The 16,033-nt window shown below is 38.7% G+C and overlaps 1 protein-coding gene across 1 annotated transcript; it reads left to right on the top strand.

Moving 5' to 3' along the window:
- The first annotated feature begins 1,800 nt into the window (after nt 1-1,800).
- LOC112162209 (opioid growth factor receptor-like protein 1) lies at nt 1,801-9,390 on the top strand. The gene is made up of 7 exons (XM_024297944.2): nt 1,801-2,146; nt 2,793-2,879; nt 2,958-3,036; nt 5,547-5,625; nt 6,641-6,707; nt 7,858-8,003; nt 8,340-9,390. The coding sequence occupies exons 1-7, from the start codon at nt 1,961-1,963 to the stop codon at nt 8,860-8,862; spliced, it is 1,167 nt and encodes a 388-aa protein (XP_024153712.1). The 5' UTR covers nt 1,801-1,960; the 3' UTR covers nt 8,863-9,390.
- The last annotated feature ends 6,643 nt before the right edge of the window (nt 9,391-16,033 follow it).

Here is a 16,033-nt window from a genome sequence, read left to right as displayed (position 1 = left end):
AAAAAAAAAAAAAAAAAAAAAATGTCACCAAAGAGGGGTTCCGTGAATGCGCATATGAAACTGATGGGGTTCAGTACCTCCAAAAAGGTTAAGAATCACTGCAATAACCTCATATCCCGCAAACTTGTGAAGTGAAACAAACATTGTGTTTATGACCGAGTTTATCACGATATCCCAAACTTATTGGGAGTAGTGTCAACGCTATGAAACTCTCAGTTCCTGAATGTGCCACCACGACGATACTGATGACACCCTCTGAGTCTCGGTTGCTTCATTCCACAGTTTCACATGAGTTCCTGGGGTCACAAACCGCAGACTCTCTTGTGACCTCTGTGACACACTCAAGACGTAGAGCTCAGGATCTCAGTGATGTCCGACCTACTGGACGCCGAGGTTTCTTTTGGTAAAGCTAGTTTCTGAGGTCAGGAGCTTAGGGCCATGCATGAAGAGGTTGGACTAGTAACACTCGTGGTCTCTGCTCTTTCAGCGTCAGTCACCCTGGTGAACCAAGGCAGGTGATCAGTGTCTGATTTTGGTGATGAATTTTCCTGGTAAAGGAACTTAAGATATACAGGATAATAAAACTAAACTAAATGACTTCTTATTGGGTTTTTTTTTTTTTTTTACAAAACATAAAATAAAAATAATAAAATGACATTTAATTGATGTCAATTAAACTTGAATCAAGTTTCTACATCACATTAAGTTCCCAGAGTCCTGTTTACAGTAAACAGCCAGTCTATCTTTGCATTTCTCAATAAGCCGATCAATAGGACCACATGAGGCTGTGGGGACTCAGGAAGGTGACAGACCTCCACCTCACAAGGGACAAATACGTTTGAATGGTTACTCATTCTGTCCCAGATGAACCGGAGTTCGTCCGGATAGGTGAGGAAACTGGAACAGAGAGGTTCTGACTTGAACCGCTCCCTTTTACAGCAGATGATGAGGATGTGATGGAAAAATCAGGAGGTCATTTGAAAAGACATGACTTTTTACTGTATCTTCAGTCTTACTTACAAATGAGTTCAGTCTAGCAGTCATAGACCTCAACCTTGTTACTCTTTGGTGGGTTGATAAACTTTATTCTGTTCAATGAGCAGAAATATATCTTTCAACATGGCAGAACACATTAAAATTCAATTCAGTTAATACAATTTACTAAAAGAAAAGACCTAAAATAGTATAAAAATTAATAAATACATAAAAAAATCATAAAATTACACATTTATAAAAAGATGACACAATCTTTAGTGACACAGTCTGTCTCAGCCCCAACCCAGTCAAGCCCCCTCTCCTTATTGAGACTTTTGGTCACAATAAATAGCTTAAATCTTTGTCTGCTTGCTGTCTCTACTTTGATCTTTCAGACCAGTTCTTTACAACAGGGTGGGACTGTCGGCTGGAGTAAGCCAGCACTCGTTTCCCATCATCTCTTTGTTTACGCTCTTACAGCCCCTCAAACTCCCAACGTTTCTGGTGCAACAAAACCAGTGCACAATATTAGAGCTACATTCATCGTACAGTTTAGATCCAGATTCCAGCTCAGATGAGGAAAATAAAGACGTGCATGGATCTATTTATCTGCAAGTGGATCCATTAGAACCTACAAGCTTTTTTCCAGCAGTATTTTATTTGTTGCTCCTATTTAAAGAAATAGGCAGAAATGTAATTTTAAGCTTGTTTTTGTTCGTATATGTCCTGCTCCATCATGAGAAAAATGCTTCCAAATTCATTGGAGAGGGTCTTTAGAGAGCCTGTTCGTTGTGCCTGTGCCTTTAAGAGCGCTGCTGTCTCTCTGTGGCACTAATCAGCCCTCATAGCGGAGGCGCATCATCGCTGCTGATGTGGAAATTCCTCCTTTGTGGCGTTTAAAAGCCCCGCACCGATGAGGGAATGATGTAGCCCTGCGCTCCAGCACGACCACGTTCAGCAGGCGCGGGCGGTGCGTGTCTTTTAAATGGGAAATCTGTTGGGCAGCTGGCGTTTCAAGGAGCCCAGCACCATAGAGGAATGCGACTCGACGTGGGGGTCGGACTCGGAGGGCGAGGAGCCGCCAGCTGAGGATGACAGCGGGATCTCCGACTCCATCAGCCCGGCGGAGAGCGAGCGGGCCTCGGGTCAGGCGGGGGACACCTCCCCTCAGGTGCGGAGGCGGGGGGGTCGATGCGGGGGGGATGATGCGGGAGGATGCAGCCTCCGGCGGCGCGCGGTGTGACGGCAGCATCATCCATCCAGCTGAGGATGCTGCTCTCACACACAAAGGTCGCACTCCGGCGTGGAAACGGAAAACATGCAGGGATGCACTGCGGCGTTTAATGTCCTCTGGAAAAACCTGTTCTTGTTCAAGTCCAAACCATTTTGGAGCTTTAACCTTGAAAATATTCCTTTGTGTTTTGCTCAACATCTTTACATTTTTATGTTTTTCTCCTCAAGACTGTACGTATTGATTTAAATTAAACTTTAGCTAACTCTTAAAGGTATTGTCCTATATCATCTAAAGGAATAATAAAACATATTCAAGTTTTTTTTTCTTGAATCAAGTCGAGATGAGTTTATTTCATCACATTTCTCATGACCCAGATTAGAAGCATCCCGTAGATGGAGGCATGCTTTACACTCCTGTGAATTGCTCTCCTTTGTCAGAGAGAAATGCGTGGTGACAGCCGCCGACCTCAAAAGCAACGTCTGTGCTTTTAATCCAGATGGACGGGCACCTGTTTTACTTGACTTTTGTTGGATGTTTTTATTTTTTTTCCTTTTTAATCTCTCGTCATTGCTTCATCTCTCAGCTGACTGATTCTCCAGAGGCAGCTCCAAAGATGAAAAGGAGTTTCTACGCCGCCAGGGATCTCTACAAATACCGCCACAGCTATCCGGTACATACCCCGCACCTATGAGGCATTCAACTGCTAACTTTTGGACTGTTTGTTTACTTCTTCTGTGCTTTTTTTCAGAACTTTAGAAAATCCCGGCAGCCTAACGAGTACCGAAACCTCCGCTTCTACATGAACAAGATCCCTCTGGTACCTGATGGTAGGATCTCTGGACAACACACAAACAAAAACAAATAAACAAATAAAAACACTCAACTGAAACCAGGTCAGAAGACACAGGAATATACCTTCAATCAAACTCATTTTGACAGGTGACCTTTAACCCTACACCATCAATCAGTTTCAAAGGTGACAGATGGCCTTATATAAATATTATAGGAAATTTATATTAAAATATATCTTTAATCGGAAATAAAATAATTCAATGGTTATTATTTGAGAAGACTATTTTCTTAATAGTTCTGTTTAAATTATAGTCGGATACATCCACCTGCATCTGAGAGGGGAAAATATATAAAATAAAATTTATCATAAGCTATCTGTCACCTGTTAAATTAGTTGGATTGATGGTGTAGGGTCAAAGGTCACCTGTCAAAATGACTTGGATGGAAAGTCTATTTCTGTCTTCTCAGGTCAGTTCAGCAAGTGGCCACTAGGGACACTTATTGCGTGAATGTCTCAAAGCATTCACCTTTCCGTATGTTTTTCGGCACGTAGAAACTCAATCACGCTTTCAGCGATTTCAGCAATCTTGAAATCAAAACGTTCAGTTCGTTCAAGATTTTACCGCTTGTACTTTTGGTATTCATAAGCTTTACAGTTTTTGAAATACTGAGCAAAATATCACCCACAGGAAATGAATGTGAAATTGCTTAAATCCTTCAAAAACTTTGTGCACTTTGAAATTTGTGAATTTCTGTTATTTCTTGTTGATTCCAGCTATGCAGAAACCATTCAAACTTTAAAATGTTCAACAACTCCTGGGCTTTTAGGGTAATTTGTAATTCAGCTTTTATTTTAGTAACATGCTAGCTGTTTTTTAATTAATTTAGACATTTTTTCCAGTTTTTTAGGCTAATTTGGAGTATAGCTAATATTTTAGCATCATGTTTTGGAAACATTAGACATTTTTGCTTTTTTTTTTTTGGCCAAATAGGCATTTAGCTAATATTTTAGCAAGCTTTCGACTTCAGCATTTTCAGCTATCAGCTTCAGCGTTTTTAGCTATCTAGCATCTTCACCAGCCACATTCATCTTACAGCATTCACACTAACTTTATTGCAGATAATGCCATATATCTAGATAGTTCTTATTTTTGCTAATGCACAATCCAACTTGAGAACAGAAAAAACGTGCACACATCCTAATTTCAAAATCTCTAAAAGCAGGATTGTTGATTAATGAAAACAATTATACAAAAACATTTAGAAAACCTTTGATTGTTTTCACTTTTTTTCAACATTTGTCATCAACACTGTGTTACAACCAATTGTCAGCCTCTGTTCGGCCTTTTTAAAAAATATTTGGTTCAAGCAATATAGATAATTTCTTGATCTACAGGGAGCTAAAACCAAAGTTAACAAACCAGTGGGTCTCTTAACCGCACCTAACGTGCATTTCCCACACAACTGATCCAAATCTGCAGAACTATCCTATACTTCTATTGCGTTTCCTTCCTCAAAGGTCCAGTGAATCACAGTTTTCACCCATGCACCCACACATTCAAACAATCTATAAACACCAGAGCCAAAGTGAGGTTCAGTGTCTTGGGCAGAGCATTGAAGGGCAGGCAAGGAGCTGAACCTGCACCTCCTCTGCACCATGCTCGCCTCTGTAATGCAGATGGATGCATCATGTGATGTTGAACGTTCCGAAGTTTGCTTCATTAACTTTCTGTTGCTTAGTAGGCCTAAAATCATATGGGAATTACAAGCAAACCTGCATTTCTCAACACACAGTCATAAATTGTGTCTCCAAAAGTTATTGATTCATTATTTCCCATTTTCAGAAACATTTTTGGCCCAAATCCTGGAGTTTGTAAATGTAAAAAAAAAAAAAATCTAACTTCAACTCCATTTAAGTTCAAATACCACAAATTGAAGATCTTTCTTCCAGCTCTAAAACTCCGTCTGGCGTTCTTCATCTGTTTGAATGAGACACAGCTTTCCCTAAAGGCTTGAGCAGGAATCCATCCCAGCTCTCTGTGTACGTGCTGCCGCTTGGATCCAGTATCTTTTTGGCTCATGAGAGAACAGAAAGCCGTTTGTGGTTTTCTGAAAAAGCAGAAAAAATGCTCTTAAAAAAGTCATTGTAGTTCAGGAAGCTACTTTGCTGCTTTATTATGACAAGAAAAAAAACACAGTCAAACGAGATTATGCCATGAATTTAGATTCAAATAAATAATTTTCTTAGTAATTACTGTTATAAAGAACTTGGACTGCACCTTTATGCACGTTTACGTTTTGTAATATCCCAATTTTGGAAAGTTCATTTTTAAAAAGTCAAGATATTATAAAAAAATGAATCTGCAAAAATGTATTTTAGTGCAGCCGCTCTAAATTGGGTGGACTAGTACAACCTGGATGAATGAGAGTCTGCAGGAGTTCTGCACAGCAATTATATATATATATATCTGACCAGGATGTACCAACAGACCGATCAGCTCATCCACATACCTGCAGCAGCTGACAGCTCTTTGTGTTTCTTCAGGCATCTACATAGAGGAGATTCTCACCAAGTGGAGAGGCGACTACGACAAACTGGAGCACAATCACACCTACATTCAGTGGTGAGCAGTGACCTCGTCATCCTTTAGGAGACTCCATCATCCTCAGGATAAATACATTCAATTCAATTCAATTTTATTTATATAGCCCAAAATCACAAAGGAATTTGCCTCATTGGGCTTCAAAATATAAACAATAGTTAAAAACTAAACAGACTAAATAAACTGGTTATCCCTGCCCTTAGACCCTCCCTCCCGGTAAGGAAAAACTCCTAAAAAAACCTGAGTCAGGAAAAAAGAAGAAACCTTAGGGATTCCCACATGAAGGAGAGATCCTATCCCAGGACGGACAGGCGATACCAGAACTATTAAAGAAAGATTAGCTTCTACAACTACGTATCTAGAAGAGTTCATTCAGATAAAGCTGAGGGACAAGTGATGATTAAGACTATAATCAAGATGAAGCAAAAGTGCAGTCCACGACAAACAGTGCTGGTTCTCGCTGGTTTCTGAGCATTCCCTGCTCTATGCAGATGTTCCAGCTTCATTCTCCCGCCGCTGCATGAGCATTAGCATTGTGGGACAGAGATGTTATTTCTACCAATAACAGATTTTGATGATGTCTCTTTGTGAAGTCTTAATGTCGTGGTGTGAAAGTCTTCAAAGTTCCTCCTCTTCGCCTCCACCAGCTGTTCATTTAATCGACTTTAGATTCAATTACACAGAATGTTTTTTCCTGAATTCACATCCCAACTCTTCCTTTCTTTTTATGCACTTGTTGTCTCAATTCAGTTTGAGTGTCAAAAAAGAGATCTGAAAAGAAACCAGCTCTAACTGCATTACATAATATTATTTTTATTTAATGTTTTTACAGTGCAGAAAAAAATGTGTTTTGTAAAAATTCAAATTTCACTTTAAACATGAATTAATGTGATTTGAGCTTTGCTGATTTGACAAGTGATGGCTTAGCTAAAAGAAGGAAGTATTTTGGACGTTTTAATGTTTAGTTGGGTACCAAATATTTTCTTCTAGATTAATTTAGACATCATCTTTTGTGTCTATTTCTCTTCTGTGCCAGGCTGTTTCCATTGAGAGAACAAGGGCTCAACTTCTACGCACACGAACTGACTCAGGACGAGATCAAAGTGAGTGTATTGTGTTTGTGGTTGTGTTGCTATTGTTTCATCTGAACAATGATCATGTTTGTGCCTCTAAAACCCTGCTGCTCCAGACAGAGCTTAGTCCACTTAAATAATTAACAATAACAGGGAGAGCAGAAACAGCATATCTATATAGATTTAAACATATAACCAATTTTATTCTTCCTCTGTCCTGCAACAAGTGTTGCTGGAGCCTATCCCAGCTACTTTAGGGTAAAGGCGGGCCACATTTTGGATAGTTTGACAGTTATTTTGATATATAATGTGTTAGAAAAATGAATGAGCTCTCTATTCGAATTAGTTAAAAACTTTAAGTCCCACTCTGATCAGCCTGTGATCTATTGAGGTCTTTTAATTATGATTATGCTGTTTTTACCTGTTTTTTTTTAAGTATCAGAGTTATTTTAGGACATATTTTCAGTAGTGCGGCAGGAGTTCATTAGAAATTTACCTCTGAGTTGTGGGCGGGACTGTTGGCAGGAACACCCCACCACCACCCTGAGAGCTCATAGAGTTTAATGTTTAAACTATGAGCCAGGACAGACGTTCTCACCTTTATTTGGTTTTGGTTTGATTTTAAATCGCACAGATTCACTGGCAGATCACAGAGTTACAGCTCCAAAATTAATCTGCAGTTTGAAAAAGAGCCTATCTGTGAAAATAAACTGGGTGGGCCACAAGTTCTGTAAGCACAACAGTCCTGCCTACAACTCAGAGGGGAATTTTTAATGAACTTCTGCTGGTTTGCAGAAACTATGTCCTAGAAAACAACACAGAATTTTTTTTTTTAATTTGGCTGAAAGCTGTTTAATCATAATAAAAAGACCACTGGGAACAATTTTAAAGTAGATCGGAGCGGGACTTAGAGGCTTCTTTAGGAAGCAGACTATGTTTAGTTTAGTTTTAACACAACTGATATTTTAAATGAACAACTCAAATCAACTCAACACAAAAAATAATGTAGACCTTGACAAAACAAAGTGATTTCACCAAATAACAAATTTTAACATCAAATGGCATAAAGGGTCAAAACAGAGGTGGTTTAAAGGTGGTTTGAAGGTTGTTTGGCATTAAGAGTTTTCTTCTAACAATAAAACTTCAGCCCTCCACCGACTCTTGTGTTGAATCCTCTCAGGAATTCCAAAGCACTCGTGAAGCAAAGCGGAGGTTTGTTGCTGCCTATTCCATGATGTTGGACTTCTATGGCGTCAAACTGTTGGATAAAAACGGCAACGTCACCCGGGGCCCCAACTGGAGGGAACGGTTCCAGCACCTTAATGAGTAAGTCCTGATTCCCACGCAGAAAACGGAGTAGTTTCTGCTTCCAGAAGCTCCAGCTGAACATTCTGAGTCGTGTTCTGCTGCATGTTCCTCTGTCTGAGGCCCAATGAGAACAGCTAGACACTTCAAGGCCAAATCACATTTGTTCTTCTGAGTAGAGTTTATCATCTGTTTTATCAAGTGCCACTATGTAGCATCTCAATTCATTTTTAATGTAGATTTTTATGAGAACTCTCCAGACACTTTTGAGCCACTGTTGAGTTCGTATGCTTTTTGGGAGAAACTTATGAGAACTAAAGGGACTTCAAAAGTTTTAATCCTTAATTTTTTTTTAAGATCCCACCATAATTACCTGCGGATCACTCGGATCTTGAAGTCACTGGGAGAACTCGGCTACGAGGCCTTCAAAGCTCCACTGGTTCGCCTTTTCCTGGAGGAGTCTCTGTGCAACGGCACCCTCCTTAATATGCAGCACAGCGCGCTGGAGTATTACGTCTACACCATCCGGCTGCCGGCAGCCCGTCGACGTCTGCTGCGTTTCGCCCGCCAACACTACAGGCCTCCCCATGCCTTCCTTTGGGGCCCGCCGCCTAAAAAACGAGGCGGCTCAAGCGTGGGTGCCGGCAGCAGTGGGATCAGAGCTCCTGCACCGACACCGGAGCAACAGCGGCGGGGAGAGGAGAGCACCCCACCTGCAATCTTGTCTTCCCATGATGCCATCATGTGCCAGGAGGTGGCTGGAGGAGGGATCAACGGCTGTACAGAGCTGGGTTCCAGCGGCGCCGGCGTGCCGAGAGCACTGATGCTGGTAGGAGGAAGAGGACAGAGGAGTGACTACGATGAGGCTTTTCCTTTTTAGGGAGCACATCTTTTACATTTTTCCCACTTCAGTTACAAGAACCCGGAGAGGAAAACAGAGAAAGATATTCGGACTGTTACCCACACAATTAGAAGCAATTAAGGGCTCATCATAATCATTGCAAACCAGTTTATAAAGACAATATTCTGAGCCAAAACAGACTACTCTTGGAAACATCTAAGATCAAACATAGATCTAGTGTCAGTCCGGATCTGAAAAAGGTTTCCTGTGTTCCTACCGACTCTTTAGATTCACTTGATGGTGATTTAACTGACAGAAAACGTGTTCAAACGCCTTCCCTATGTTTCTTACACGTTAAACTGACAGGAAAATCTTGATTTTTTGTTTTTGTTTTTTTGTTTTTGTCAACATAGTTTCAGAGGACACAAGGGAAGAGACGAGTAACTGTTGAGCAATACTGTTAGATTTAAAAAAAAAAAAATCCTCCTAACCGATTTATGCACCAACTTTACAGTTTTAATATGTCTAAAAGTCGACACCTGCTCCAGAAATTGTAAAAAAAAAAAACTGCAAATATTCGTAACTTTTCATCTCTTTATATACACTTCCAATAGTGAAGATTTTAATCATATTTTTACCTGTATAAGATGCTGACGGTCAAAAGCAGCTGAATGTGCTGTCACACTTGTTCTCTTGATGCTAACATGCATCAAACCCTTTAGCTCCAGAATTACCTTAATTTAGCATCTAGGACAAAAGGCAAAAACATACATTTTTTTCAAAGTTGGAATAAATTCAGATGTTAAAGAAAAATAATCAGAAAAATACTTAAGACAAAAGCCAGAAAGAAGTGCAACAAGTCAGCTGTGTAATCCTAAATCTTTGTACCTATAGATTTTTATTTAAAAAGCTTATTTAACCATCATCTTCATGTGTGACCAGACTTTACAAAAAGGGTCTTCAATGTAATATTTAGAAACATTTAGTGTTCCTGCACATTTGTTCTCACATCACTATGATTACAGACTTCAATAAGAGACGCGACAAACGTCCTGGTCTAATGTAGCCAGTGTGGCAGTGCCTTAATTTTGTGCATCTTTCAGCCAGCAGGGGGCGACTCCTGTGATTGCAAGTCGGATTGGCAGAGAAATTGTCTGGTTCTGCAGAGCCGCTCAGTCTTCTATTGTGAACCGACGGTCCCGTTGCTGGTTAGCATTGTCACTGAAGTAAATAGTATAAATGAGCAAAGTAACCTCTGGTGTTAACTGTTATCTTTACAGCTTCATGCATATAAAGCGAGTAAATGTTAGCAGTAGCGTTAGCTGTCAAGCATATAAGGGACGTGTGATTCATAGAAGTAATCTGTGTTATCTGATCTAACTTTTCTGTTGTTCATTTCTGAAAGGAAATCCATTTATTTATATGTAGCTTGATGGTTGTCATGACTCAGCAAAAAAGACAGTTTTTCATAGAACTCTCAATTGGATATATTATTTAGCTGCGGCTAACATCTAAAACCCGATCCGAACTCTCCCCCGCTCCCCACCCTTCATTTGAAGGAGCAGTTTAAGTGCAAGTCATGTCCAGAAAATGTATTTTTTAAATTTCACCCTCCAACCGGAGGATAAACAAGTCCTCTGTCACGACGGTAAACCATGTCATGCTGAGAAGCGCTTTTCTTCTCGTGGGACGTTTACATTTAAATGTAAGTAATGATTTTTTGTTGTAGCATGACTTTTTAAAGTTCTAAAACCACTGTTGTTATGTATATTCAAGCGTTGGAAGATCCGCGCTAACGCTAGCGGACTGCCGATTATTGGTGACGTCATTGAACGAAAGTGACGTCCGAATCATGACATCATTTTTTTTCATAACTCTCTGTTTGGAGGGCTAAAGGAAGGGAAAGGGAGAAGGGATGAATTAGGATTGGCCCCAAGACTACGGTCACATATCCCATAATGCCACTGAGGCAAGTGGCCATGCGGTGGCATTAGTAATTGAGAGGCGGCAGTCTCATTTGAATACGCCACTGTGGATTTAAGAAAAGGTTAAAAAATGTACAGAAACCTTACGATTTTTCTTTAAAAGTTGACATCAGTCAGTGGTCACCTGGGCACATTTCAAGGTCACGTGGTGGTTTTTGTACACAGAAGACTGTTGAGGTTCATGTTTATGCATCACATTAATTAAGTTGTATACACAGAATTTATAGCTATAGAGTAGCATGCAGCATAATTTCCTCCTGGGACCCGAATCTGCATCACAGCAGCAGATGTAGCCCAGCCAACAGTCGTCTAGTCACAGTTTGATTGAAAAAGGCAACATTTAAAAAAGTGATGGGTCGTATACTATACTTTTCTTGGCACATCCTAGTATGATTGATGACTATGTCAATCTAATTTATGCTGTTGCATCAAACCATTGAGTGCACAAGAGAATTGGACTGAGTGTGAATGTTGTACTTGTAGTTCCAATGAAATGAAGTCAATTAAGTCGCCATGTTGGAGCCAGAAATCATCAGTAAGCAGTGATTGGTCCATGTCAGTCTGACTCAACATTTCTATGGCAACCACTCTCGCCAATCAGGAGTGAGCGTGTCAGAAGTCCACACCTCTATCACTTGAAAATGGGAATCTGTCAATCAAATGTTTTGGACCTTCAACATTGGGGCCAGCTGGCCCCGCCTCCTTTTGTTGAGACATCTGATTGGCCAGTTTATAACTTGAATTTTTTTGGTACTTCCTGTTTGGAACATGAGGAGGAGGGGTCACTCAGTCCAGTTCTCATATACAGTTAAGGTTGCACTTTTTCTCAGTAACAATTACACATCCACATTTTTATTATGATCACATGGACTTATTGTTCTGTAGAGCATTTGGGAAATTACTTTATAAGTATGTTTCTTAACTGTTAGCAAGGCTGCCACGGAAAAGGCTTTTTTATGGCAAATGATTTAAACAAAAAAAAAAAAAAAGGAATGAAGCTATTTAAAAGATCCCTGATTTGGGGTTTTTGAAAAATTTCTGGCAGTGAACCACATCTTTTGAGCAATTTTTAAAATGTTTTGAATTGTTCAACTTGCCTTTTTCGTATCCGTGAACAAAACTTAAACGTTACAGGTTGCATTGATTTTGAAACTGGAATTTTTTTTTTTCGTAGCTTATTTTCTACCCAGTTTGCGATGGTGGCCATATTTATTGAGGCGTCATTCTCTTTCAGGGATCACATGATTGTTAGAGTTTATGGAAATAAAGAGAAAATAGTAATAATTAATGTTTTAACTTGGTTGATCTTGTCCTCAGGTCGTTGATATTTTTTTTCGTAAATGTGTTGCTTGCTATAAAAATGTGAAAGGGGAGGAGCATGCTTTGCCAGCCAATGCAATAGTGCCATCTGGTGTTTGAAGTTGTTATTGCAAACAAAAATGCACAATTGTAAAGGACAATTTTAGTACAAAAAATAACATAAAGGAAGCATTTTTGTTTCTTTTGTAGCGAATAACTTTCTTATTATTGCTGTCTTAGTATTTTCTCTCAAAGCCTTCCATGCCGACGACAAAAGCAGATGCAGAGCGATGCTGATGTGACTCTGACGTGTTTTTAGACAATCCGTGTCTTCCTGTGTAACACACTCGATATTTTATGAATTGCTGCAAATCTGAGATGATAAAATCTGGGTTAAAGATTTTAGGTAAAGGTGTAAACTTGAATTTCATGGACTGCAAATATACTTTTAGGAATTTCTCTGCAGCTGCTCTTAATTTGTCAGGTACTTTGATTTAAATGACATGTATAAAATAGGTAAATAGCTGTAATGTAGTGATGAAGAGTCCTATATAACATCGACTTCTAGAGTTTTCTACCAAGGTTCATAAATGTTAAGAAGTCCTTTGACATTTGTTTTGGTTTTTAAGCTGTAGTGTAAATGTAGTTTGACACAGATTTGTGTGTCCGTTTGCGACACATCTGTAAAAACTGTAAAACTAAAAGCCATGTGCGATGTGAGCCAGAACTTTAAGCGGTTTAAAAAAAGGAAACATTTCTACCTAACTTTGTCGGCCGCTCTTCCTGGTTAAAACGAGCCGACCGAGTCTGCATCTCTTTAGCCAAGTGTATCTGATTTAATTGTAAATGTACGTTTCAGTTGGGTTTGTTAAAACATGGGCTATTGTGGTTAACTGTGCACACATATGTGTGTGTCTGATATTCTTAAGTGCCTCTTTTGTATGTTATGTTTTTATTTGTGTGCTGAAACGAGTGTCCTTATCACTTCTCCAACGTCCTGGTTTTTGTACAGCTTTTTGATGTTTAAGTTAGCATTCATGCAGCCGCAGCATTAATAGGTACGGTTTACGTGGCGTTTAGAACGGCGAGATACTTGCTAACTGAATGCATCCTTGTTTTTGTTTGATGGATGGCTTCTTTTTTGCAGAACAAAGGCAAAAAGGTGGACACAAGCCCCCAAAATGTCACATTTTCTTCCATGTATAAATAAGAGTGTGATTTAGGAGTTTTGTCATCTGATGTGTGAAAATACTGTGCTTGCAAAACTGATGAAACAACACTCATGCTTTAAAGGGACTGTACTTTTTATTCAATGTGTAAAATGATCATTGAAAATTTGAATAAAAGTTAAGCTAGGAACTGTCTTGTGTTTGATAAACCCCATTGTGTGTGCTCCATTGATCTTTTGCTCCCAACTTCAAATTTCACATTTAAGGTATATTTATATATATATATATGTATGCTAAAAAAATTGAGCAAATAATTCTGTTAGTTTCAGGGATGGAATCCTCAGCACTTCTAGTTAGCACCTGAGTAAACTTGATAAAACAAGTTACAGTTCATTTACTGTAGTAGTGAACCACATCTTTTGGGCCTCTCATCACCTCTCATGTGATGAATATCTGGAAAATTATTGGATGATGGAAACCAAAGTCATGAGTCTGTTAGGTCACAAAATCATGGAAAAGTCTGTCCACTTGACAGTAGGGGTGGGCATATCAATCTGAGTATTGATAATATCAATTCCAAGGTGAAGTATTGATACTAGCGTGATGAGTCTGTGACTTTCATCCCAGTTTTTCTTTAATACATTAGTACAGTGAAGAGATTGAATTTATTTGCGGAGCGTCTATCAGTCTGCACTGTTTCCAGATTTTTTTAGATTTATATATAGTGTTGCTTTTGTTTACCTTTTTCACTGGTGAATTTAATATTTTATTACTGCCTTTTATTTTTTTTAAATATAAATGTTTGTGGTGCTGTTATGCTTAAGGTTTTGTTACAAATTTTCATTTGTTGTTTAGTTAATTAACATTTTTCCTTTTTTGCCGAAAGTCTCTGGCCTTTGCTTCAATATACACTTAACTAAACAAGTTTTTTTTTAATTCCCAAATGATTCTATGATTAAACATTTCAAGAAAGAAGTATCAGAATCAATATCGGTATCAACATCGGCGATACTAGCCCTGTAATTACTTGGTATCGGATTGAGACCCAAATTCCCAGTATCGTCCACCCCAACTTGACATTTGTCCAGAACAAGATAATCTCCACACTGAACACAGAGGGAAATGAACATATACATTTTAATCTATCAAAGTTGACAGTGACAGTGACACTTTTTACTTTCAGGGTCAGCACATTTGGGGACACACTGCTCACTAAAGTGCCTGTTTTAAAAAAGCAGAAGCAGAACAACATAGGAAATGAAGCGCAGGCCTCACTTGTTCTTTCTGATTAAATAGTCAGAAATAGAATCTTGGAAAAACAAAATAGATCCAAGGGGAAGGTTAAGGAGAAAGACTAAAAAAAGACCTCACGGTTCACTAAAAAAATTAAATTTTCCACAAAACGTTTAGATAAATATTAAATGACCCAGTCATGTAGAAAATGATCTTTCTTTTGGGTGTTTTCAGTATTACATCTGGAGTCCAACATGCACAATATTAAAAAAATGGAAAAACAGAAAAACATGGCAGAGGTAGTTTGATAGTGTGAGATTTTGCAACATTTTACTACATTTGCTAACACCATAAATGCTGAAGGTTGGATTAGATCAGAGGTCTGCAACCTGTAGCTCCAGATCCACATGAGCCTCTTTTATCTCTCCATGGAGGCTCTTTGGTCAAGCATAAAATAAGTCATGGAGACTGCTGACCCAGACATGTCGACCGTCAGAGTCAGCAGCTCCTGATACTGGCTGCCCAACCAAAACTACCTAAAGAAACAAATAAACAAAGCCTGAAAACTAAGACTACCAAGGTCCAACCACAAACTAAAATAACAAAACCCAGCAGTGTAAGACTGCTGAGGACAAAGAGGGAAAAAAGTGCAAAAAAATACATTAAAAATAAAATAGCAATTATCTAAAGTAAGGATGACTTAATTAATTAATTAATTAAGATTAGTTAAATGTATAAATTAATGTCTGAGGTGCACATAGATGAGAAAACTCTGTAGGTTTTTACATAGTTGTCGACCTGAAGACGTCTTGTTTGCTCAACTCTACCTCCAGAATGGACCAAAACACCAGCAACAGTTTGTGAAAACCTTTTGAAGACTTAAGGAAAATCTTTGTATGCTGTCATCACCAACAAAGGGTAAGTTTAGGTGCTGAGGTCAAAAGAGGAGCTCAGAGGGGATTTTGACTTTTGATAGATCTATTTTTGAATTGAGTTTCTGTAATTCTTTTATGTTATTAATTTGACCTTATTTCAATATAATTATCATAAAGATGTACAGGACTTTACTTTAACTGTTTTATGTTCAAGATTAAATCTGTTCAAAAATAATCAAGATTGTGATTTAAATTAAAGCTTCATTCTCATAACTGCAAGAACCTCAAATAATAATACCTGCCATTATTATAATGTTGAATTTTCATGTAAAACCACATCTGAAATGAAGCTTGAGTCCACAGGGGATCAAATCTTCCAGTATTTTATTCACTTCCCCCCACAGTTCCCATCACAACAGGTGTGCCACAGGGTTCTGTGCTGGTGCCCCTGCTGTTTATCATTTACCTTCTCTGCTTTTTCACTTCCACTGTTATGAAGATGACACCCAGCTCTACTACATCTACACTAAATACTTTTTAAAATATTTATTTGATTTTAAATTTCTGGAAGAATACTTAAACTCAAAAATGTCTGGATCGTTCATCTATCATCAATAATGGATGTCCTTGACCAACTCTCACACAACCG

The sequence above is a fragment of the Oryzias melastigma genome, linkage group LG15, assembly GCF_002922805.2.
Source record: "Oryzias melastigma strain HK-1 linkage group LG15, ASM292280v2, whole genome shotgun sequence".
Classification (NCBI taxonomy): Eukaryota; Metazoa; Chordata; class Actinopteri; order Beloniformes; family Adrianichthyidae; genus Oryzias; species Oryzias melastigma.
The sequence above is the reverse complement of the archived record's forward strand: the minus strand, read 5'-3'. Positions and strand labels throughout refer to the sequence as shown.